Below are 27,145 nucleotides of genomic sequence, written 5' to 3' on the forward strand. Positions count from 1 at the left end.
AAAGGATAAAAACAAAAAAAAAAACAAAAAAAAAAACCTTTTCCTTGTTTTCCCCACAGATAAACACCTCCCTGCACCTGCAAAGTCACTGTAGCTGCTTGGCCTCTCTAGCCCCAAACTTGGAATGATCCTTCCACCTCTACTTCCCAATTGAGGCCTTTTACTGTCTGTTACACGTTCCGTCATCACTTTTGGGTTTTCTGCTCAAGCCCTTAGCAGTCTGAAATATGTTCACGCACTTGTTCACCAGAGTAGGAGCCACATCCGTCCTTTCGTCACTGCTGACCCAAAGCACTTGCTGGCATCAAGGTTAATGCCTGATATTTATTGGTTGAATGAATAAAGGCGGGTGTCTATATTTCTGAATATTTTATTAGGGCAAAACAATATGGGATGATTCATCTCAAGTAGGTCTTCTTTAATTCTTAACATGCACTCTGAAAATTGATATCCTCCACAACCTACTATGTATAGCTTCACAGTCATCCAATATAAAGTGAAATAATAATACTAATAATAATAATAATGATGATGATGATAAAAAAGACATCTGGCAAGAAGGTAGGAGGCTACAGAAGAGTGATTATTTGTAAGACATTACTAAAATTAAAAATCTCACATTCCCAGATGATAAGAACATTACAACAAGGAAAAGGGTTAGTGTCATAGTACACCTTGCAGACTCCAGCCTTCAGTAAACATGGATCACCAAGACCACCCTAATTCAACTCTCCCATGGACACCTGATCTCTTCTCTTTCCCCCATCCCTTATTGTTAGCTGCCTACAGAGAAGCATCATCAAGACTGTGGGCATGCAGGCCAAACTAACAGGAGGTCTCCATGTCCTGTGAAGAATGAACCAGTAAGGAAGCTTTCAATTCCTTAGTTTACTGGCCAACTAATCCTGACGTACAATGTCATGGGGAAGGTAACTCCACCACACTTGGTGGCGCATCCTCTACTCAGTTGGAAGGCCTATGCTGATCAATCAGGAATGACCTGGTCTTTGTGCTGGCCTTTGAGTTAGCTGGGGTTCCTTGCCCATAGAAAGAGTGCAGAGGGCACAAGGAACAGACTCTGAGCACATCAGGGTGCTGTTCTTGTAAGCACCTTTCATTCCGTCTCCAACAACTGCTCCCAAAGAACAAAGCCTTAGGCATTGCTTCTTTAAAAACTGTGACACGAGGCAAGAGGCACAGCATTCTTCAGGGTCAGCTTATTATAATTCATCACACTAGAAAACGCTAACAGTTTAAGGCCATACCATAGTAAACAAAACCTTGCTCGAAGCGCCCCCGATGAAGCTGCTCCTAAGGTGAACTGTGGATGTGAATCTTCAGCCTCTGCAGAGGTGAAAGTGCTCATCCTTAGGGCTTATGCGGGTTGCCGTGCTTGTTTCCTTCCTAGAAACCTTTCAATCTATGGCAAAAGGCATCTTGGAAAACAAGTCACGGGAAACTAGAACAGAAATAGTTTTTTGTAGACAAGATAGGGGATCACAGAGCCCTGGCATTTCTCTCTACCCTCTGAGCTGGCTGGAAGCCAGAGTGCACATCTCATGTGGATAAGGCTGAGGGGAGGGAGGACATGCTTTTCACCACATGGAAGGTATTTTGATTGACTGGCTTAGTGGATTAGGACGCATGCTGGGCACTGAGTTTATTGTTAAGCAGGTAATAGCTAATCCATAGGTTCTTGAACTGAGGGAAGAGGTGGGGGTCTATAGATTCTTTGACAAACTGCCAAGCAGAATCTTGACTTTCATAAACCCTCTCTTCATGGGTCCTGGCTAAGGTGATTTTACCTGTGAGAAATACTCAACAGCTCCTGATCAGCACAGCACAGGCGGAGAGGAAAGACACTGCTCTTCTTTTCCTAACTAACCTCATACTGGAAGCAAAGAGACAGGAACACCCATCTGTGTCTTAGCTAGAACCCTGGGAGAGCAGTGCTTGGGCATTAAGTCATAGCAATCCACCTTTTTTGTTCTTTCTGGAGTCTCACTTGGTAGCACAGGATAATCTAGAATTCTAGAAGATCCTTTTGCTTCTGTGGTCTGAGTATTGGGATTACAGGTGTGTACCATATCTGACCCCTAGCAACAATTTATTTACATTCCTATGGGTTTTGTCAAAATACTGCAATTAGGTAGATTCATCAATTCTGAAAGCAGGTGGTAGCAGGTTTCATTCCCCTCTTTGTCCAACGGGTCAAGACATCTAAGCAGAGGTTTATCCTGATTTTTGCCAGCTACATTACACACCAGGTGATGTGGCCATACCCTGCCAGTCAACAGAGACTCAGATATGGATGCCCTTAATGAATAAGGGAAGAAACGCTGAGGTGCAGGGTTGTACAAGCAAAGAGCAGGCTCTCTGCCCGACAGCTCCCCAGATGCTGCACCAGCACTTGTCAGTCTTCTCTGGAGGGGGACTCCCAACCACCAACAAGATACAGAATGAGGAGTAAGGGACCAGAGGCAGATCTCTGAGGATGCTCTACCCTTCAGCCTATGAGAGGGTGTAGGCCAGAAGTGAGGCCACAAGGAAGCTCATTTTGAAAGCCTGCCTGGGTCAGAAGAGTTGAAGACAGTGAATGAAAGGTCGAAGAGGGCTGGCTACTGTTTTTCCCAAAAAAATTTAAAATTTATTTACCTCTATTTTATATATTTTGCCTACCAAATCTTCTGCATGATTCTGATTACCTTCTGGTTCCTGATGGGCGCTGTGAAATGGGTCTTATAAACACGAGACGTGTGAGGGCAATGATAAATGAAAGGCATGAGGCACAGTACGGTCGGCTCTGGTGATGATGACTGACCTGTGATTGCCTGAATCTGTCTCAGGCCCAGACATCTCCCCACTCTCAAACGTCAGACCAGTATACACTCTGTCTCCCCAGAAGTCTGGATAATCACCCATGACATGACTGGGCCGGAGATGTCTATTACAGATTTACAAATAACCAGCCACATATAAAGTGTGTAAGCCATTCTGACCTCTAGAAAATAGAGATCATGGGCAGATCACAGGGGCTTTGTCTCCTCAAAACAAAGACACAACAAAACATCCAAACAAACAATAGCAATAAAAAACTTTAACTTAATTACATTTAGCCCGAAATAAACTTTGCACCAACCAAGATACATACAGAAATATTTAAATGCCTGGAGTAGCATTTTAATTTGAAGTGATTTCATGTAAGCTCAGAGGCTAGTGGGCATGTTCATTGCTTAAGGTTTGTTACTTTTGCAAGCCCTATGCTGCACTATCAAATAGTGCTGTGCAAAATACTTGGTATTCCCGTGGGCTTCTACAGGGGAAGGGAGGAAGGTGTTTGAGCTTTATAGGATTTAGTTATGGAATCTTTTTATACATGAAGTTCTTGCTTCTTTCTATGGTGTGTGTTCTCTCTCTCTCTCTCTCTCTCTCTCTCTCTCTCTCTCTCTCTCTCTCTCTCTCTCTCTCTCTCCAGGTTTCACTATGCAACCCAGGCTATCCCGGAACTCTATGTATACCAGGCTGACCTCAAACCGGCAGGAGATTAGCTTGCCTCTGCCTTCTGAGATCTGGGATTAAAGGCAAAGGTTACCACACCCAGCCTGTTCACCCATGTCTATTCTTTAAAACCTCCACATACAACCTTACAATATCTCAAGGGCTGAAAGCTCACAGATGCCAAGAGGGCCAAAGATCCAAGGCATGAAAACAGCTTCACAAATGATACTGCTTCTCTTCCATGTACCTGCAGCTGACGGTCCCCAGAAGAACTTGGTTTGAGCATCTTTATCAGTAATAATAATAACTTTAAAGAATGACATACAAAATGACTTCTAAACAGTTTTTCCTCATTCTGTTCTCAATCCTTCCTTATAACACTTGATCAGTACTAAAAGACAAATTCATCTTCAGTACAATAAAGTCAAAAGTTCTCTTCAATTATGCTTTGGTCAAAAGAAAAAAAATTAACTTCAAAACGGTGCTCCTCGGATGTGTTCTTTGGTCAAGCAGCACAAAGCTCTGGATGAAGCCCCTCACCCAGTGGAGACAGGAAAACAGGCTATTCCAGTCTAAGAAAGAGGTATTTGACGAATTCCTCAAAGGGGGGAAATACAATGGAAGCACAAGAGAAGCCAGCCCAGATGCTGGGTAAATTCTTGTTAGCACAGGAGGAGTAGAAGAGCTGGCCTTTGGAAGAGCATTGTTCAAGTGGGTCAGTGACACAGAAAGCTTACCCCACTAATGGTGAAGTGGGACATGAGCAAAGGACTGACCAACACTTGCCTTTACTGGTCAAATCTTAATCTGGACCCTGAATGAGCCAGAGGGGGTTGTAACTTTGGAGGTGGGAAGCATTAGGGTTAGATCTCAGGGAGAACTAAATCATGAGATACATCTTCAGAGATCATATGAAGAAAGATCTGATAGTGAATAAATTATTTGATGAACAGAACAACAACAAAAAGAGACCAGTTTTAGGAAGTCCTTGGCCAGGAGGAGTCACATAAGCCATTGGGTCTTGGTTACGTTTACCTTAAGACTAAAGACAGAATGCTTTGGTTGGTTAACTCGACTGGTTAAAAAGGGATTACAAGGGGGACAACCTCTGAGACCCGGGCGGGAAGTCAGCAGAAGGCACTTGCTCCCTAGGGAGAGGGCCAGTGAGTCTCAAGGCTGGAGAGCCAGGGCCTGAAGTAGGTCTTGATGCATCCAAGCCTATGAGGTGACTGCAGTGGGGAATGCCTGTTCCAGAAGCCACAGGCAAGGGTCAGCGTGATTTCACAAGTAGAATAGTTATAAAATAAAACATTTTTAATGGACAAAGTAATCATATATATATGTGTGTGTGTATGTGTGTGAGACTTAGCAAACAAAGGAAGAATGTGAAGCAGTTTGTTTTTTTACTATTTACAAAATGCCATTTGGAGTGGAGGTGGCCATCTTCAGTAACTTGGGAAATGTCTTTCACATGAAGTGGTCACTGAAGTGTGGCTCCTGGGATTGGCTCAGAAAGGCCACACACTGTCCTGGGAGGAAGCATCCCCCTCTAGGGAGCACCAGAAAGGCTCAGTCTTCTGTCTCCTCATAGGTAGTCTCGTCAAAGGGCCTGTCCAGCAGAGGCAGCGGCCGGTGGCGGGAGTACTTCAGTTGCAGCAGATCCCCAACTTCATCTATCTCCTTCAAAGCCTGAAGGACACAAGAGAGAAGTCAGCAGATCCCCAACTTCATCTATCTCCTTCAAAGCCTGACGGACACAAGAGAGAAGTCGGTGGGTCCAGCAGGGAGCAAGTGCACCCACGGCCCTCCTGAGCAGAAACCCCAGTGGCAAGAGTATCTTGGCGGGACACACTGCATCCAAATACTCAGGACTGCACACAGCTGTGGCAGGAACAGCATCTGAACAAGAGCTCAGGCCCAGTGATCAAAATGGACTGTGAGTATCCAAGTAGGTACTACAAAGGCTACAGTTCTTCTAAGTGTAATGTGCAGGAAAGGGAGCAGGCCTCCTGTTGGGATTATAGCTAGAACACACACCCTGGGTCCGTGTGATTGGCTCAGAAAGTAAAGGCACCTTGACAGTCTCACAACCTCAGATTAATCCCTGGGACCCACATAGTAAAAAATTAACTCCTCCAACTTTCCCTTTGACCTATATATCTGAGTCATGGAGTGTTCAAACCCACTCTCAAACACACAACAAATAAAAAGTATACAAAGACATTGTAAAAGAAAATGTGTATTTTAGAACTGTTTATCAGCATAAAGGTCAATGCTTCCATGGTTAAACTTATTCATTACCTACCTGAGTTCCGATGTTGAGATTACAGTGGGGCCCTACGCACACTCACAGTACCCCTGAACCTGTGATCCCTCTGCATAGCCTCCCATGTGTTGGACTAAGGTCTGCACCACCACGCCTGGCCTGAAACTCCCTTTTCATTTGGTTACTGCTGGAATCTGGATATTTTACCTGACAGCTTTGCCAAAACCATTTATTTGGTAACAATCTTTTTGTGTACTGTGTGCATTCTGTACAAATGTATTCTAAGGATAAGATGCATTCTTAAGAAAAAACATTACGAGGCTGAGTAAGGGAATTCTCTTGGACAGCTGCCCTCCCTAAGCTGATGCCCTTGTCCTTCCCTTTTTCAGAAGAGCTATATTGACTCTGTATTTTAAGTGTTGATTCTATGTTTTATTTATGGACGGACACACACACACACACACACACATACACACACACACACACACACTCCAACTTAAAAAGAGAAAGAGAGAGAGAGAAAACATGAATTTGAACAAGAGCAGGGGAGGGGATGGAAGGAGAAAAGGGAAGGGAAAATGATGTAATTATAATCTCAAGAAAATATAAATAAATCAGTATACAAGCTTTTACTATCTAAAACCATACTCCAACTAGAGGAAAAAATGGGTTCAATAAACTGAACCAACTAGGTAATGTCAGAATGTGAGAAGGAAGAGCAGCTCACACACAACACCTGCAGCTTCAACACTGAAGTATCGTACTGGTCACTTAAAGGATGAAGGTCAATCACTAGGAAGTGTTCTAATTTAAAAAAAATCTTTTCCCTCACTGTTTTGGAGAAAGTTTTTGTTACTTATCCCAGGCAGGTTTCAAATTGCAATCCTCCTGGCTCAATCTCCTAAAAATTGGAATAAGGCACACATTATTATGTTCTGGTCAGGAATATATTTTTAATGAGAGAAGTTTCATTTTGTAGCTGCAGGGAAGAAAGGTCTTTAGCCGTTAAGAAACAGAAAATGTTCGCTGGGCATGGTATCATACTCCTTTAGTCCCAGCATTCTGGAGACAGAGGCAGATGATCTCTGTGAGTTCAAGACCAGCTTGGTTTACATAAAAAAATCCAAGGACAGCCAGAACTACATAGGGAGACACTGTCTTAAACTTAAAAGAAATAACGATGTCAATGAAATTGTTTTAGTACTTTTAAAAATAAACATTTACAGAACTCTTTAAGATTAGCATATCTTGGGGTTGGGGATTTAGCTCAGTGGTAGAGCACTTGCCTATCAAGCGCAAGGCCCTGGGTTCGGTCCTCAGCTCCGGGGGGAAAAAAAAAAAAGATTAGCATATCTTAGCAGACATCACGACACATGTCTGTAATCTCAGTGTTGGGAGGCAGAGACAGGCAGGTCTCTGTGAATTGCAGACCAGCCTGTATCCAACAAAGAAAAACAAAAAAGCATAGTATCAACTCCCCTCAAACCAACTCACAATGAAACCATTATTTAAGGGACTTTCTCTCTCTCTCTCTCTCTCTCTCTCTCTCTCTCTCTCTCTCTCTCTCTCTGTGTGTGTGTGTGTGTGTGTGTGTGTGTGTGTGTGTGTGTGAGAGAGAGAGAGAGAGAGAGAGAGAGAGAGAGAGTATGGGGGGGGAGTGTCAAGGGGACACCCAGCAAGGGTCCTTTGTGCACCCAGCTGGGACCAATGTGCAGCAGCCACACATGGAGGAAAGGCTTATATATATTACATTAAAAATGTAATAGTGAGATTTCAAACTCCATCAAAGGAGAAAGCATAGATTACAAACACCTGAAAAGAGACCTGTGGCTTTAGATTCCATCAGGAAAGAGACAACAGTGCAGATGGAGGCTGATCTACGTGAGGACGCTCATACCAGTAGGCTGAGGCAGGAGGATCTCTAGTGTGGGTACATAGTGAATTCTGTGGCAATCTTGACTGACTACTTACTGAAACCCTACACCAAACAACACAGAGGAAGCTGGACAGTTCTCCAAAACTTGGAACTGGGTTTGGTGGATGATTTCGAAGATTCTGCAATTGCTTGGAAATGCCATTCATTCACTCTCTCTCATACTCTCCCTCCCTCCCTCCCTCCCTCCCTCCCTCCCTCCCTCCCTCCCTCCCTTCCTTAAATTTATTCTTTTTTGCTACGAGTACACTGTAGCTGTCTTCAGACACACCAGAAGAGGGCATGGGATCCCACTGCAATTGATTATGAGCCACCATGTGGTTGCTGGGAATTGAACTCAGGACCTTTAGAGAAGCAGTCAGTGCTCTTGACCGCTGAGCCATTTCTCCAGCCCAGAAACGACCATTTTCTTTTTTTGGTTCTTTTTTTTGGAGCTGGGGACCAAACCCAGGGCCTTGCGCTTCCTAGGTAAGCGCTCTACCACTGAGCTAAATCCCCAGCCCCAGAAACCATTTTCAAGAGCACTGCCAGTCACTGTCTCAGCAGCCAGGTTCTAGGTGCTCAATATTAGGTGACTAAACCGTCTGTTACTCAGTCTCTTTTAGTATCAATCAAAGGTACTTACCGTGTCAAGTATTTCTTTGGTATGAGCCGCTGACAGGCAAAATCTGGCTCTGGACTCAATGATTGGGGTAGCAGGAAATCCCACCACAACTACACCAATGTTCCGCTTCAGCATCTCTCTCCCAAAGGCGCTAAAAGAGAAAACAGGAAACGAAACCAATGATTGTTGGCAGCTGGGTACGGTGCCGCAGCCCTTTAATCCCAGCACTTGTTCTGGGCTAGCCTGATCTACAGAGTTAGTTCTAGGGCAGACAGGGCAAGACAGAGAAATCTTGTCTTAAAAAATAAAAACAAAAACCAAACAACAACCACAGAAAAGAAATAGCAGCCATTACCAGGTCTTGCTGGCCTGGATATTTGACGACACTTAAACACTTAAAACTGGTGTTCTAAACATTCTGTTTATCCAGTTCTGTTGGTCTTTCCTTCACAAAGGTGGAAGAATGTAAGTGGCAGGGACCCATTCTGGTAAACCTTGCTTTAGGTGACGGCCTGTTCCTGAAATGTAATGGTGGTTAAGATTTCAAGAGAAATCTGTGTTATAACCTTGGCCCTCTGTTTAGTAAGGCTGGAGGCTGTGAGGACAGAGGACCTGGGTAACAGGGACATCTCTCTGCTCCCACTAGGCTGGCTGGCTGCTGACAGGAATTGACTCTCTAGACTAGGAATTTAAAAAACAAAACTAAAACTGAGGCTCTGCAGGTCAATAGTTACCCAAACCCCACAACTGTTATACAACAACTTCATTACAGCTGCCTTGTGGCCTTATTCTACAGCTGACTCTTGATTAAATAATGAATTCTAACTTGGTTTAGTTTTATTTACCAAATTATGCTGTTTTTATCTTCTTGTTGGCTACTTGGCTCATTTTTACTCCTCCTTTAATTTGCTCACAGTGTGGGAATAAAACAGACCCTGTCCATGGCAGGTATGGGAGTAGCACCTTTAATCTCAGCACTTGGGAGGCAAAGCTCAATAGAGTGAGTTCCTGGCCAGCCAGGGCTACATAGTAACATTTTCTTTCAAAAAGGCTTGCAAGGGACAGAAAAAAAAAAAAATCCTGTCCACGTAGCAACATAGGAATGTCAACTTTTCCCCCACTCCAGCCCCAATATATCCTGTCTAACCACAGACTGGTTTATGACCTTCTACACAATGTACCCAATTTTGGCCGGCATGTAGAGCATCAAAGGCACCACCGGGGAGTCTTCATTGCCATAGATGATGAAACCCATTTCCTTCAGGCGTCTCCTGAAATACCTGGTGTTCTCAGCCAACTGCTGGATACATTCTTTGCCTAGAAAAGGCCAAAATAATATTAAGGAATAGAAGAAAAAAAAACTATTTTCCCTGCCTTCTTCTTATCTCATTAGGTCTGTTATTCTTGTTTTCAGGTAACTTTTACTGTATAGTCCAGGATGTCCTTGAACTCTTGGAATTCTTGCCTCAGTTTCCTAAGTGCTGGGATCACAGGCATGTGCTGCCATACTCCTTTCTTCCAAAGCAGTCTGCACACCAACCTGTATGGAATATAAGCAGAAATGTGCTTCCTCTGCATCCTGTGGCTTGTCATCACTTGAGCTGCTGATAACAGAATGCATTTTGTTTTGGTGCTGAGGAATCAAACCTAGGATCTCATGCATGCTAAGCAAGCACTATACCACTAAATCTGCCACAGCCCCGACCTGACAGCAAATTTTATAGTAATTTACAAAATAAAGTTTAATGGCCACGGGCTGAAAATGTGGCTCAGCGGTAGAGAACTTGCCTAACATAGGCACTACAGAAACAAACTACCTTTAGGTGCCATTCTAGCATCTCTCTCAGTCACAGCGCCTCATTGTACACACCCTCAATGCAGGACACATATCACACCATTCTACACATTAGGAGACACTCAGAGAGGCGGTAGCTCGCTAACTGCCACCAAGTATGAAGAGGCACTGCCAAAAATAGAATCTGGGCCTCCCAACATCAGCATCATTTCAGGCAGCCATGGTGCAAATGCTTTCACAAATCTGAACACTGACATTGCTAGTCAGACCTCAAATTTTGAGTCACTTTGTATTGCTATCTCCTTAAAACCTTTACCAGATAGCAAGAGCCTATCTAGTACAAAACCCATCTAGCTACTCTCTAAAACACGTTTGTTTTGTTTTAGTTGGTTGGTTTTGGTTTTGCTATGTAGCTCTGAATGTCCTCAAACTCAAGAGATCCGCTGACCTCTACCTCTAGTGGGATTAAAATATGGCTTCTAATTTCTAATTGAATAAATAATTGGTGAGGTGCTGACATTACATTATAATCAAATGGCCAAACAAGACAATAGTTTTGAAAGATTAACTTGCAGAATACTAAGAAAATGTTGTTCTTCACAGTCAAAAATATTGATAAGTAAGAGAAGGCTGGAGTAATTTTTTCATGTTAGAATTCAAGGATGATACAGTTTATCAACCAATAAGATGCACAGGTAACTCAATGTCCTTAGAGTTAAAACACCGACATATCTACCACTCGTGGAAAACTACACTAGATAAGCTGGACATACATTGCCCCAAATGAATATCCTTTATATATAATAATTTCAAGTTGATCAGAGAAAAACACTGAACTTTGGATTGAACTAATCACCCTGAACACTAAGGAACACTAGTTAAGTTACACATGTACCTTACAAAGAACAAGAGTATATAATAATAGGTGTGTTATAAGCATTCCAGGAACTGGGTTCTCCTAATTTCTTGCAATATGAATAAGATGCTTGTTCTACCTTTTAAAAACTTTACTGATTGGCTGAAAAAAATTTTGAGGCATGATTTCATGCTTTAGTTCGGTTTTTACTGTTGTCATGAGTCTGCACCCTGAGTAAGGCAACTCTTTATTTTTGCATGTGGGGTGGGGGATTAAGATGATATTTCTGGTTGGGGATTTAGCTCAGTGGTAGAGCGCTTGCCTAGGAAGCACAAGGCCCTGGGTTCGGTCCCCAGCTCCGAAAAAAAGAACAAAAAAAAAAAAAAAAAAAAAAAAAAAGATGATATTTCTGCGTATTCCTGGCCATCCAGGAACTCGCTCTATAGACCAGGCTAGCCTCAAACTCATGAGATCTGCCTGCCTCTGCCTTCTGAGTGCTGGGATTAAAGGCTTAGCTAAAAAGAAAGCATTTCGCCGGGGCTTGCTTACACTTGTAGAGCTCTAGCCCTTTCTCATCATGGCAGGGATCATGGAGAGGCAGGTATGCTGTTGGAACAATAGCGGAGAGCTTTAACGTCTTGGGCTTTTTGAAGCCTTGAAGCCCAGCCCCAGAGACACACTTCCTCAAGGTCACACCAAATCTTTCTCAGTCATCAAACGGGACACTAGGCATGCAAATATATGAGCCTTTTGGGGCCATTCTCATTCAATATACATACATTCATTATACATATATTCCAAGTATCATAAAAATGACCTCAAATTTCTGATCTTCCCCATTCCGCCTCTGAGTTTACATGTGTGCCACCATGCCAGGTCTAATGACGTGCTAGGCATCAAATAGGGCAAGCATTTAACCAAATGAACTACATCCTTCCTTCACTTTTAGAGGTGACTTCTACTTCCACCCTTGCCTTAACACTGGGACAAGATTTATCTTCCTTTGATAGAAAGCTGGACAAAACACAATGGCTGTCAGACACAGGGCAACAAGAAGAGTTGAAAAATGCTGCTTCAGAGATGGGAGCAGAGTGAACCTTCAGGTAATACTTAGAGGCAAGTTCCAGGCTGCTACACAGAGAAGGTGGACCTAATCTTGTCAGTTGAAATCAGAATTGGAGAGGTCACACTGAGTAGGACTTTGCTGGACAGTAGGTAGAAGGGGAGGGAAGTGAGCTTTGGCAACACCAGAACTGCACATGCATGAGATGAAACTACCAAGGACTGGGAAATTCCCCCAGAAGGCAGTAGCCCTAACAACTCCTGGCACTTGAAGAGAGCTCACAATAAGTTAGTTACTCACCCACCAAAATGGAAAGACGGTACAATGCACACAATAGCCTACAGAAGAATGTCACTTTAGTAGAACTAAATTAATGAGCTTGGTATGGTGGCTTATCCCTTTAATCCTAGCACTCTGGAGGCTGAGGCGAGCAGAGATCTCTGAAAGAGGCCAGCTCCAGCCTCAACTACAGAGCAAGTTCCAAGACAGAACCATTATACAGAGAAACGCTGTCTTGAAAAACCAAAAACAAAAAATTAAGTCTTGATATACTTTAACAAACCTCAAAAGCAAGTCTCAAAAGGACTTGATTCTCAGAGCAAGTTTCAGTGATACTGAAGGGAATACAACAAATAGAATACCCAATTGGTAAAGATTACCTCAACCAAGAAAACCGCAGGGCAACAGACAGGCTAGATAATATGCCCGTATGACTAAGGGGGAAGTCAGAAAACAAAAACAGACCAAAAGTGACAAGAGTATTAGCAAACAAAGATGCTAAGATGCTATTAAAGTTATAATGTGTAGGTCCAAAATGGTAGTGATGCCTGACACTAAGACCAGGGGATGGCAATGTCTAGACCAGTGTGGGCCCCACAGTGAAACCCTTGCTCAAAGAGAAAACAAAGGCAAAAACAACCAACCAACCAAACAACCCCAAAACTATAGTAAGAATAGAAAATATTTTTTAAAAGGAACAAACAAAATCTACCACAATCTTGATCTGCGAAGTATGCTAGATGAAGACAGAAATCAGACTGCATGCTGTATAAAGGACAAGTGGGGATGGACAGACAGCCCGTGGAGAGCTTTTGGGGCAGCCTTCTAGGAATTTGGCAGGAATTCGACATTGGACTAGGACAAGAAAGCAGGCCCAACATGAATACAGCTGAGGAATGTGTTCTCTGTATCTTGATGGGCTTTGTTCAGACTCAGTACAGTAATCATGGGACCTTTGTTTGTTCCTTGACTACTCTGTTTATGCCTTAGGACTGACCATATTCTCTGTACCTAGAATGATATAAAAGCAGACTGGGGAAAAAAACCTGCTTCAGCTTCAGAACTGGGTGTTAAGAGTGTTGTCTAATTGTCATTTTCTTTTTAATCCTCACTCCTTCCCTTCAGACCCTGTTGACTGGGCTGGCTTGGTCAGCCAGGGGTCATGGGAGAGTTTTGGAAGATGATGAAAATATTCAGTATTCTGATTGTAAGACTTCTGTGTTTATACAAATTTGTAGAAATAAGTACTTAAGGGGCTGGGGATTTAGCTCAGTGGTGGAGCGCTTACCTAGGAAGCGCAAAGCCCTGGGTTCGGTCCCCAGCTCGGAAAAAAAAAAAAAAAAAGAAATAAATACTTAAAGTTGGTGAATTTTATTATTGTGTGTAAATGATACTTCATTATAACTAGCTTAAAATTGAGTTGACATATTTGTCTATATATATAGACAAATCTTTTTTTTTAAAATTATGTAACACAGACCTAGTAGCCCTATCACCAATCAATCAGCCCTTTATTAAGGTTTGAATATGAAATGTCCCCACAATCATGGCTTTGTATGCTGGCCCCCAGCTGATGGTGCTATTTTAAGAGATGATGGAAATTTTAGAGGAGGTGAGACCTAGTTGGAGAAACTAAGTCATAGGGCATGCCTTATACTGGATGCCTGACCCCCCCTTTACTATCCACTTGAGAATTCTTTCTCTCTTCAATTGTTTATATCAGGTATTTTGGTCACAGCCTCAAAAAAGATAACCAATATACGTCTGCCAATAAATTCTTTTGTTGTGTGGTCATTCTAAGAAAATAAAGAACTATCAGTAGTTTTATTGTTGTTGAACAGTATTCCACAGTGAGGTTATACCAAAATTTTGTGTGTTGGTATAAGCAAGGAGTTGAGAGTATATTTTTCATTATGGTAGCCAAAAGGTTCTTTTTTATATAAAGAGAATTATCTGGCTGGGGATATAGTTCAGTGGTAGAGCACTTTCCAAGCATACACTGAGAACATGGGTTCAATCCCCAATTCTTTAAAAATCAGGTATAGTAGCATACACCTGTAATCCCAGAACTCTGGAGTTCCAGGCTGGAGGATTGTGGGCTGTGAGCCACACCTTATTACATTCAGCCAGACTGGTCTGGAACTTGCCACCATCCTCAGACTGGCCGTAAACTTGAAATCTTCTGCTTCTGCCTCCTCAGTAATAGGATTACAGAAACGTACACTGCACCCACCCTGAAATAGTCTGATTTTATCCTTAAAAACAAAAATGAAAAGATTTATCAAAGGAAGTCATTAAGCTGCCATCACATTACCGGTTCAATGCACTGAATTCTAACAAGCATAAGACACCAGCTATTGCAAGAATTTAAGGCCATTCCATCCAATCTGTTAGCTTAGTTCTCAAGAGTTTCCTCCCTGAAGTTTGAGCAAATTATTTAAGACAGGCTCAAATAAACATGGACTTCCAGCACAGATATATTTTATACCTAATTCTTAACCCTTGTTGTCTCAGAGAGAACACAGATGCAGGCCTGGAGAGACAGCTCAGTGGTTGAGTACTTGCTGCTCCTAACAGAGGACGCAAGTTGGGTCCCCAGCTCCCAGGTCATGCAACTCAAAACTACCTGTATCTCCAACCCCAGGGTATCTGATGGCCTCTGATGCCTCAGGCCCCCAAACTCACACAGCATATCCTCATAGACACATACAAGATAATTTTAAGACAGTGACACGGAGAGCCCTAAGAGGTCTGAATTCTTCCTATTTTCCAAACAATTTTTTTTCCTGGAGGAAATATATTTTTATTTAAGAAAGGGTCACTTTCTTTTTTTTTTTTTTTTGGTTCTTTTTTTCGGAGCTGGGGACCGAACCCAGGGCCTTGCGCTTCCTAGGTAAGCGCTCTACCACTGAGCTAAATCCCCAGCCCCAAAGGGTCACTTTCTTAAGTACTTAAGAAAGTACTTAAAGTACTTAAGAAAGTACTTAAGATATACTTGATATATATGAATACAATTAAATATGATTATGTCCATCCCTCAATGACATTAAAAAAAGTTAAAAATTTTTCATTTATTTATCTATTTGTTTGTTTGTTTATTTATTTATGGACACAGTCCAGAGACATTGTTGAGTTGGTTCTTTCCTACTTTATGTGGGGTCTAAGGACAAAACTTATAACAATAGGCTTCATGATAAGTATTTTTATCTGCTAACCATCTTGAAATCCTGAAATTACTACTGTGATTTGTTTTTTTTTTTTGTTTGTTTGTTTTTTGTTTTTTTCCCCCGTGCTGGGATTGAAGCTAGAGATTCAGGTTCAGACCTAGCTAGGATTTCACATAGGCAGACAGCTCTCTAACATTGTGCTACAATCCCAGCCCCAGAAGATGATCTTTAGAAACCATGGTCAGATTAATTTAGTTATTTTTATTTCTTAAATAGTTATTGAGGTGTGTGGTGTGTGTGTCAGAGGACAGTTTTCAGGAGTCACTTTTGGCCTTCCATCTTCATGAGGTCTCTTTTGTTTCTGCTACTGTGCTAAGCCTTGAGCTCTGGCCAATACCTCCATAGAAGGCAATGGCATTTTCAGTGGATCTTGCAGGCTAGCTTTTTTACCCGCTCAGACATTTCCCAGGCTCCAAGCTATATCTTGAAGCTGTATCAAGTATATTTTATTCACTTAAAAAAAAATTCTGATAAACAGTCCTACTCCTGGTTTCTTGGGACTCTTTAATGATGTCATCTTCAGTTGTAAGGAAGCTCTCTATTGGCACTCACAGAAACTTCAAGGCCCTCATGGACAGACAACTGCCTACAACAGACGGCCAGAGATTCTCAATGAAACATATATACAAAGCTCTTGCCAGGTGGTGTTAGCATAGCCTTTAATCCCAGCATTGGGGAGGCAGAGGCAGGCAGATCTAGTTTGAGGCCAGCCTGGTCTACAGAACAAATTCCAGGACATCCAGGGCTACTCAGAACCCCCAAACATAAAGCTCTGTATCAGTACTAACAGAAACTCTGAAGGTCTCTTGGACTGATACTGTAGGCCGACGCAGATACCTATAAACTTTCCAAGACTCCTATGTATAAAGCACTAGCTGTCAAAATAACTTGATTCCTAACTTTAATTCTGCTTTAACCCAGGGGTCACCTGCTGAAAAAGCAGAAAATTTCAGTTTACATTTTTATGTAAATTATGCCATAACAAAGAACATGTGTTTGAGTCTGCAGCTTCAAAAGTAAGATTTTGGATGTGGTGCACAAACCTTTTATCCCAGCACTGGGAAGGCAGAGGCAGGCAGAACTCTTGAGTTCATAGCCAGTCTGGTCTACATAGAAGAACCCTGTCTTAGAAACAAACAAACAAAACAAAAACCAAAACAGCACGGAGGAATGGGACAAGGAATGGCACCCTGTGAACTGGATGGTAGTTACAAGATATTTCCTCATGGACAGTACACCTAAGATCTGTGCACTTGACTACATGAATGTCCACTTCAGTAATAAAATTAATAACCACCAAATAAATACTTGGAAAATCACCTGAAGCTAAAAACAACACCTGGAATTGAGGCTAATTCTCTCATCTCTCTACTCATAATCTTAATCACAGCCAGTTATTATTCTTTTATAAATTGCAAAAACAAACAAAAAACACACCCTGACAAAACAGATGCCTTTGTTGCTTAAGATAAAGCGGAGGGAAGGACAACTGAAGTCTTTGCCACTGGGTGTTCCTAGGATTTGTAAGACAGGAATTATGTTATGAAAACAGTGCTTGAGACGTAAAGCCCTTGTCCTTGAGACAGGAAATCAAAACATAAAGGATCAGCCCTTCCTCTCTTTTTCCAAATAATCCTGTGAATGACACAGATCAGATGACAGTGCCTATCAAAATATTTCTCTTTTATACGTCATCTGTCTACTTCCACTCCCATGACAGCTTCCTCAGATATTTCACTGTTGTGTGCTTCTTCTGTAAATTCTGCAGGGAGAAAAGGTCATGGATGGCTAGCATAAAGAATTGGTAATTAACGCATGTGATTCTGACTGCCTTTGGGGAGAGTGAGGGGATAGTACACCTGAAAAGAGTCGAGTGCAATAGAATACAAGACTATTCAGCAAAGAAAAAGTTCAATGACACCTCTGTACTACTAAGGCATGGAATGGAAAGACTTTGTGTTCAATGAAAAAGTCAACTGGGGATTTAACAGCTTAAAGCAAAACTGAACACGTACTCTTAGACTAACAAAAGTTCTCCTGAAACAGTGTTTGAAGGAGTAAGAAAAAAAGCTCTCTAGAATGACTGGAATCTGCAATCTAAATATCAAATATGGTGATAAGGGCAATATAATGGCTTCTTGGGAATACCTGAATCTATTTAACTGCTGTTTTAAAATGGTAAATTTTATGTCTGTGAGCATGGATACCCAAATAGGAAGTCAGTGTAAGGTATGTCTGAGTTGTACCAGGGCCAGGCAATTGAACATTTAGATTTGACAACAAAAGTAACAACTATCCAGTCTTTGAGATTTTTCTGGCACTTGGAGAAAACCTACTTAATTTTGATTCCCACTATACTTGTTAACTCCTTTACACACAGACATTTGTGTTTATAAGAGGCTCAATAAAATACATAAAATATGTTCTACTTCAGATTATTTTTGTTATGTAATGAAATGTGTCATAAAATTAAATAACATTAACTATAGAAAAAGTGCTCAAGCCAGGTATAGCAGTGAAAGCCTGTACGGAGACTCTCCTTAAGGGCTAGCCTGGGGTATGCTGAGACCTTCCCCCAACTTTAAGCTCATCAAGTAAGAGTTAAGAATCTCACTGAGAACACTCAGATGACACTGTATGGTTGGGAAGCAAAACTTCGGAACATGTCCCGAGGCTGGTGGGATAGCTCAGCACATAAAGGTGCTTGCCACTAGGCCTGATGATACCTGAGTTCTATGATGGAACCCACATGAGAGAATTTAACTGTCAAAAGTTGGCCTCTAACCTCCACATGGGTGCTGTTGGGCACTGATCTTGAGCACTGTATATTCAGACACTGATTTCTGTGCCCTGAGTTATAGTTACAGTCAGGACACAGGCACTGTTATGAATACTGAATAAATGTGGTATAAAGAATGCTCCCCAATTATTTCTGACTAGCCAATGACTGGGCAGTGTAGAGAGGAAGGTTGGACCTCTGATCCCAGCCAAGGATTCCAGAGAGAAGAGCCAAGTAGAAGGAGATACTGATGAGGCAGGTGGGGGTCCAGGAAAAGAAGGGCCTCAAGGTAAAGGAAGAAAAACATGGTCGCCAAGAGGTGGGGCATGAGGAGGAGCCGCCCAGGGAGTTCTCCATAATGACAGAGGGTTACAGCAGAGCAAGTTATGTAAGTAAGTTGGGCCGTCTGGCTGGAGACTAGGTAGATACCACAGAGGACTCTCTGCTCAGTTATTGTGCCTAAAGCCTGCTAAAGAAATCCATGTCTCTGTCTCAATTATTTGGGAGCCAGCTGGGTTAGAAAAGGCTTCCACATTTAAAGTTCATCCTACAGAGGTACCATGGCACACATTAATGCACATAAAAATAATGTATTTAAACAACAACAATATATCGTACTACTCACTAGATACAGTCCCCCTCCCTCTCTCTTAAGATTTCCGCTTACTTGCCATCATCTGGAGGCTCTTCCCTGTTTCTAGTTCACTGGTACACTTTTGTTTTCTTTTTTACAGTTCAGTATGTGTGTGTGTGTGAGGACACAAAAGGCGCATGTGGTAGTCAGCGGAGCCATTGTTTTGCTTTCACAAAGAGGTTTTGGGAGACTGAACTCAAATCAGATGAGTTGTGTAGCTCTTGGGCACAATCTTATGTGTAACACGCAGCCACAGTCACCTTAAAATGCACATTCACTGGTAGAGCACGTCCCTAGCAAGTGCAAGGCCCTGGGTTCGGTCCCCAGCTCCAAAAAAAAAAAAGAAAAGAAAAAAAGAAAAAAAAATGCACACTTACTATTTCACTCACCCGTTACTCTGACTCACAGTTTATAAACAAAATTCACATTTACCCTTAGTTTTGCCACCTTTCTACTGGCAAGTGCAACTAGTCCCCTTTATTTATTGGGACTAATATCACCTGGTAATAATAACCCACATAAGGTAGCTGCCTTTACAAATGTGAGCGCTTAGAATGGCAAGCAGGTGAGAATGGGGATGGGGTCTGCTGTCTGAGCATACCTCATGTCTGTACCCCAGCTCCTACAGTGAGAAACAGTGCCCTGAAAGCTCACAGGCAAGTAACCAAGTACACACAATGGGGAGACCCTGTCTGAAACAAGAAGGCAAGGACCAACACTGTGCTTCCATACACACACAAGAAATTACCAAGAACAGCAGCAAAATTGAGAACATCAAAAACCAATCTTGGGGTTGGGGATTTAGCTCAGTGGTAGAGCGCTTGCCTAGCAAGCGCAAGGTCCTGGGTTCGGTCCCCAGCTCCGGAAAAAAAAAAAAAAAACAATCTTTTGGCCATGATCTGTATATATTCCTACAAGAATAGGTGTGTGTTGGAGTGGGTGTTAAAAGCTGAACGAGGACTAAAGCAACACCAACCACAACCGTAAAATCTTTTCTGTGGTGATCGCGAACATTTGATGCTTATTAGTAAAATTCCTGCCTATTTTATGAATCTCATTGTTAGGCTGAAGTTCACTTCCATGTCATCAGAAATATATTGATAATGTAAAGATTAAACTTCAAGGAACTTCCATAATTTTCACATTTAGATGAATTAATTTTCACATTTAGCTATGAACTTTGTAGAACAGGCTTAAAACTTAACAGTCTTTCTGGGTCAGCAGATTTTATCCACACTGTCACAGGTGCCCACACAGGATACAGAGAGCCACATAGTGTCCACAGAAGGTGAAAGCTGGGAAACCACTGTCAGTGAGCACACAACTCACGTGGCCTTTAAGCCTGCAGACTTAGACTGAACTCCAGATCATCACATTTAAAAGTATCATAAAGCAGCAAGTGGGCGGGAGAAGGAGGTAGGCAAGGATAGAACATGTAAAGAAAAAAAAATCAATGAGACTTTAAAACCAAATTGTAATTAATGGTAACTGAACTCTGTCCTGATGATTTTCTGACTCAGAGAAAGATGGAGAATCTCAAAACCCCATGAAAAACAAAACCAAAAGAAATGTTAATTAAAATGCATGACACAGTATAGCACATTTCTCTTAAGTTTCATATAAACAGCACAAAGGAAAAAAATACCACAAAACTTTGTTACTTAAGAGCCCCAAAGGAAAGGAAATAAATGCACCCCCAACAGACTTTTTATAAATACTGTAGTGTCTCTGTGTGAAGCAGCTTGTAAAAAAGGGTATTTGTAAAGGCTTCCAGGAAACAAGAGTTAACAGTTGGGGTAACAGGGTGGGAACCAGGTTCATCAACTGTGAGCCCCTATTTTGCTAGACTGGATATCAAGCATCCAAGTGCTCAGCTAGGGCCACTGCCAGACTCAAGGACATCAAAGCAGACAGGCCTGCCTCTCCATGCCCCGAGAGCCTGTAGCAAAGCAGCCCCGTGGTTTTTATCTACATATAAGAAGGAGAGCAGCTTTTGCAAACACTGGCCGGGAAATTCCTCCCACAAACAGAGTTTATCACCCCCTCCCTTGTAGTGGCTTAATCCTTTAATTCGTTTCAATGCCAAAAAATAGGATTTCCTGAGGACTGCCACAGGCTGTGCAACAAGCAGCAGGGGCAAGGGCTTAACGTTGTTGATTCAATATAATCAAAAGTTTAGCAGAATGGTTGCTAATGCACAGTCAGTAACACAGGGCCTTGAACAAAAGGAAGAAAAGAGGCCAAGAGCCTTTGAAAAAAAATAAAGAACAAAATTTTAAAGGGTGCCAAGTCATTCAGGATTGAGCCCCTCCCCTTCTCCCTTCCTGTCTTCTCACCTTCAGACTAAGGACCTTTAGCACGGTAGACAAGCATTCTAACCACTCAGTTACTTCCCTCGTCCAGGACAGATTAGTCCCTCTGTCGGAGATAGAACACAGATAGCACTGCTACTTTAGACAGAACCAAAGGGATGAGGGATTGCCTACTGTATGTTATGCAGTGTGGTCCACCTCCAGTCCCACAGGGTAGCAAATAAGCAAGTACTGGAAAAGGCTGGCTTGAGTTTAAGAAAGTAGTTCCCGAGTCAGAAGACAAGGCAGTTAAATAATGTTACAAATAATGAACATTAAAGAAAACATTCTACTGTGGTCAAAGCCATTTGTATGTTATTTACTAAAACTCTGGAATTTCCAATTAACAGGCTATAACAATATGAGTAATCAAAACAGAAAAGGAAAACAAAACATCAATTCCAAGCAACCTCACCAATTCTGACCTCAGGTCTGAATCCACAATCCTTCTTCCCCAGCTGACTTCTGACCCCCACCATCCCCACCCCCGTGCAAGGAGTCAGGGGCCATCGGCAGTTAGGTCTCAGAAAATGATGAAAACTGGAGCTTAGCTTTATCACCAACATCTCATTCTTGCCCTCCAATGTATTTTTTTCTTTTACAGTAACCAATGTCTTTAGTTTTGGTTCCCTCTGATGTAAACAGGCTTTAAAATCTAAATAAATAACATGTTAAATCTTCTAAATGCTAGCTTGCTTTCAGACTGAAGTGTTCTTTAAAATGCCATGAGCCTATGAACAAGGTCAAACACTGCCATGTTAAGATACCTCTCGTGTAAGCAGATTTGGGTGAGAATCCTGCCAAATCAGATTAGAGAAAATCCCGACTGTGGTGTCTTATTGCTGTCTGCCTTCAGCAAAGACTCTGAAGGTAAAGAGCCCCTTACCCTGATAGCTCCTCTCCACTGGCTCAAACTCTGTTCTTTAACAGCAAATTCCTGTATTTCCTGGTTGGAGTCAGAACTAAACTCAATTAATTGCTCTTACTTAGGGCAAGGCCTCTCTGTAGCTATCGGTCTCTGTACCTACGAAGTCTCTCTTGCTTTACTATATTAAAGAAACATTATGGAGCTGGAGGTGGAGCTTAGAGGCGGATAGATGGTTTACTATGTGCCAGGCCTGGGTTCATCACCCAGAGGTACAAACTTTAAAAGTAAAAGCATCATTGACAAAGTTTCTTCTTTATCAATGTGGAACTGTGAATATAGATGACAGGAACATACAGATCAAACATTTAGAGAATGAGAAATCAAATGATATAAAATCAATCCTTGGACATATTCTTATCTCTGGGTGGTGAGCTGTCAGAGAATAACTGGTCTCTGTGTCTTGTCACTGGCATATACAAAGGAGTTGTGTAACAACAGACTCGTAAAGAAGAAGGGCTGCTGTGACCAACTCTTCTAGACAAAACCCCACCCCTACAAACAATTCTGGGGGAAAGAAGCGATGTCAGTCATGTTGTGGTGTGCAAAGTTAGATGTGTTCTTCAACACAGACTAGGCCACCGCAGTCACAAAACCAACATGAAAGAAAGTAAAACTATGTGTTAGCTCAAATAAATGGACATAAAAATTGTAGGGGAAAAAAAATCTTTAAATAAATCTCACTATAGGTTTGCAGGCCTCTGATTCAGGGTTCCTTTCCTACTCCAGGGGAACCCAAATGCCTTATTTAGGTTTTTTACTAAGAACAATGTTCCATTTAATGGCCAAGGGTACATCTGTTCAAAGTATCCGGCTCAAAGCATCTTAATAGCCAGCTTCAAACTGACTGAAGGAAGAACCAAATAGAAGTTCCTTATTAAAAAACCTGCTATTTACGTTTGGATTTTTAAAAAGGAGATGAGAGTGGAAGAAGGAAGAGCTCTTGGTAAAGTGGTTGCTGAGTCAGAGGGAGGAAGGAGGCAGTCAAATGCCCCCACCCTCACCTGTCACTGTCATTTGTCAGGCTGAGCATTCACTAGGAAAATTGGGTGTTTTGTAGAAAATTAGCTGAACAGAATAAGAAAATTAGAAATAGGTCATAAAACAGTTTGCTTTATCGCTTCTCGGCCAAATTTTGGCTAAGATCAAGTGTAAAACAGTTTGCTTTAATAAAACATTAAATATGGTCAGAAGTAGAAGCAGATAGACTGAAAAAAGCCACATCGGACTTGGAAACAAGGTAGAGAGAGAACTTGCCCTACATGTGAGCTCCATCTCCTCACCTGTAAAGCCGTTTTAATGCTTACTGATTTTAAAAAGTTAAAGCAAATGGTTAAAAGGCCTTTGTGTTAGACAATGAAGAAGAAGCAGCTAATTTATAAGAGGAATTTTTCCTTTAATTTTTGTTAAGTGACAAGAGACCCCATGGGGGTAGGGGAAAGAAGGAGCTCACTTAAGTGTGCTTAAGCAGGTTAGATCTGGGTTTGCTTCAGATAATTTAAGTTAAGATAAATTAAATTTCATGGAGGATGTGGTGTGGCAGGCAGAGAAAGCAGGGAGGGAATTAAGAAAGGAGCAAGGTGAACCAAGGAGAAAGCTTCCAGCTTCCGTGATGGAGACTAGTTCTTCCCAGGCATCTCACCCAGCCACTCTGCATGGCTGTTTTCAAAGGCACAGAGCACATCTTGTTCAACTCCAGCACAGAGTTGGTCCCTGATAAATGCTGACACAAACATGTCTTGACAGCAGTGCTCTAGGCACTAAGTCACAGGACAGGGGGTCTGGCCTAGAGCTCAGCACTGGAGTAACTGCTCAAATGTGCAAGGTAGGGATGAAACTGTTCACCAGAAAATTCGCTCTGCCTTTTTCCTTCTTTTCTAATCACTGCACTTTGCTCATTACCTCTTCTCCTCCACTGATCTGGATGAGTTTCTAAACAATCTCCATTAAAACACAACAATAAAGGAAAAAAGCAGAAAGCGATCCTTCCTGTGCTTGAAAGGCAGTGTTGGGGTGGGTGGAAAGTCTTGAGTAGTGCACAGTTCTCTACAAGATCATATCAATGCTTCTTCAAAGCAGAGTAGTTTCCATCTCCTAAATTAGTTGTTGACAGTTCCCTGCATCATTTAATACCTCATTAGCAAGTCTATTGCTGAGTTAATTCAAATGGGCCAAACCTAAGTTTAATTAAACTTCAACCTACATAAGTTCTACACTAGTAACAGAATTTACATAGGTTCTTTAGAAGTGAAGTGCAGTGAAGTTTTCTATGTGGAAAATGACTTGTGCAATCACTCTAAAAGCCACTTACTAAATGTATATATCCGACTCACTCTGTCTTTGATGTGACCATGATGATTTGCATCCAACAACACACACAAAATACTGTACACAAAACATTACATCATTTTTTATCCAACTGCAGTTCTGGAATTTTTATAAACTAAACTAAAAATCTTAGTTGATTTTCATGGATATTTTGATTCATAAAAAGCTCTTGGATCTAAAATCCACTACAGAATATGGTCAGTGATGCATGAAGGGCAAGCTAGCTCTCCAAAATTTGGTGGGCTTTTCAGAATTTCCTGGGTCTCCTCTACTCTCCTGTTCTGACTTGATATTGCCACTGGAAGAGAGTCACTAACAGCACGATTTCCAATTACAAAAATGACAGTAATTCTAGGGGATTCGGGAAGGGCTGTCCAGGAGGAAGGAAACGGGAGCTGCGAAAGTGAGCAGAAAGGTAGCTCATCCTCCCTGGCTGGCTGCAGCTTTCTGAGCAGTGCTCTTCTCCTAACAGCAGCACAGACTATCTCACTTTGAATCTCATTTTAAGCAGGATTTAATATGCTTAATGAATAATTTTGAAGCTCTACTAAAAAAATAAACAAAACACCCCAATACATTCACATAGTAACATGCAACTTTAATAGAAATAAAAATGCTCCCTCCCCCGCCACCTTCTCCCAGGAAGCAGTGCTGGGCTGTCTGCCTTTCCTGGTTTTAAGCTGCACAATGTTAAACTCTTTGTCTTGTTCCATCATTCCTCAGTGAAGTCTGGGAAAGGAAGCCTAGAACATAGTCTTTCTAGAGCATGTTTTCTCTGTGATTCACCACTAATTTGCATGACATTACTATTTCTAATTCTTCTTGTAGCTAGATACCTTCATAAATTTAAAAACATAAATGTCAAATTTTGTGTAGACTTTTTAAAAAAACATTTATTTATTTTATTTATATGAGTACACTGTTACTTTTTTCAGACACACCAGAAGAAGGCATCAGATCCCATTACAGATGGTTGTGAGCCACCATGTGGTTGCTGGGAATTGAACTCAGGACCTCTGGAAGAGCAGTCAGTGCTCTTAACTGCTGAGCCATCTCTCCAGACTCAACTTTTTTTTTTTTTTTTAATTAAGTATAGTAACAATAGTGGGAGAGTATATTGAAGCCCTGGGGAATTTACTGTTGTTTTGTTTAGTCTCACTACCTGGCCCAGGCTGGCCTCAAACCTGCAGTAATCATCCCGCCTTAGTCTTCCACGTACTGGGATCATTGGCATCTGGTAGTATGTTTGGCTGGGGAAAGAATTTAGAAGACTGTAGAGATATCTGCCAACCTCACTGAAAGGTATCCAAGGTAACCTTGCAAGCACAGAGCAGAGACACACACAGATCACTCTGTGGTTCTAGTGACAGCCCAAAACAGCTAATAACCTAAACATCCATCAACAGAAGACTGCCCTTATACTCTGGAATACTGTAAAACTGCAAACAAGAGACTGAGAGGATCACCTGCAACACAGGGAACTCACAGTGCAATAAACACAGCGAACTGTACTAAGGCGCATACAACATGACTGACTCGTGTAACATTTAAAAACACAAACGATAGGGACAGTCCTTATTAGTGGAATCTGGTCTGTTCCTACAAGTGTAATAGAATGTCCCTGACTCATTCCATATTTCCCTACCCTGAAAACTGTTTAAACACTATTAGGTACTCACACGACTATCTACCTGCTCTCAGCCCTGCAGAACCGAGAATACCAAATAGACTTTCCAATGACTGTACAGTATACACTCCTCTCACTTGTACAGCACTGGGTCAACAGACCCTCATGAGGCATTTCCTGTGAGTGTAGGAAAGACTGCCTTTGTACTGAAGCTCCTCTGCTATCTTCATGGGTAAACCACGGGACATGTGAAATACTGTAATAATACAGCACAACACATTTTTTGTTGCTGCTTTTCGAGACAGGGTTTCTCTGTATAACCCTGGCTGTCTTGGAACTCACTCTGAGGACCAGACTGTCCTAGTCCACCTGCCTCTGACTCCTGAGTGCTGGGTTTAAAGACATGCGCCATCACCACCTGGTAGCACAATATATTTTAGCAACTTAAGCAGACAAGTCTTTTAAGGCAGGGCTGAAATGTGTCACATATACTCTCTATAGCCTCCTCCTCAGACTTAGGCCCAGCTACCATCAACTTTGGTGATATCCAAGCAAAGCTCATAACAGTGGGTTTGATTCAGTTAACTCAAAAATTTCAAGTTACTCAGCAAATACAGCAAAGCCGTCCAACACTCAGTGAAGAAGCTGACAGATGATCCCAGTCCCCAACCACCCAAGTTGTTCTAATCTTCTAATCTGGTCCCAGACCTGTGAAGTAAAAATAAGCCATCTTTGTTGTGCCCTGACTGACCTCCAAACCCACAGAAATTGTGAGCCTTACACAGATGCCACACCACTAAGCTTTGATGTGGCTGGAGAGGCAGAACCTGGAAAAGCAATGCTAATTCAACACTTGGCCTGACTACCATATTTTATTTTCTCATCTGACACTTTCCATGAGTACAAATAAGTCACTTATTCATAAGTTCTTCATCATACAGCTCTAGGCTAAGAAATGACCAATGTTGATATTGATAGCT

General features: G+C 41.9%; 1 protein-coding gene across 2 annotated transcripts in view; it reads right to left on the minus strand.

Moving 5' to 3' along the window:
- Positions 1-354: 354 nt before the first annotated feature.
- Sptlc2 (serine palmitoyltransferase, long chain base subunit 2) overlaps positions 355-27,145 on the minus strand; it is an 82,884-nt gene continuing 56,093 nt past the window's right edge. Inside the window, exons 10-12 of one of the 2 annotated variants that reach the window (XM_087554122.1) lie at positions 9,483-9,618; positions 8,323-8,452; positions 355-5,245 (exon numbers count right to left, since the gene is read on the minus strand). In XM_087554122.1, the coding sequence (XP_087410248.1) occupies positions 5,168-5,245; positions 8,323-8,452; positions 9,483-9,618 (344 nt within the window). In that variant the 3' untranslated portion in view covers positions 355-5,167. 2 annotated transcript variants of the gene reach the window in all.

The sequence above is a fragment of the Rattus norvegicus genome, chromosome 6 (genome assembly GCF_021556685.1).
Source record: "Rattus norvegicus strain SHRSP/BbbUtx chromosome 6, alternate assembly SHRSP_T2T, whole genome shotgun sequence".
Taxonomy (NCBI): domain Eukaryota; kingdom Metazoa; phylum Chordata; class Mammalia; order Rodentia; family Muridae; genus Rattus; species Rattus norvegicus.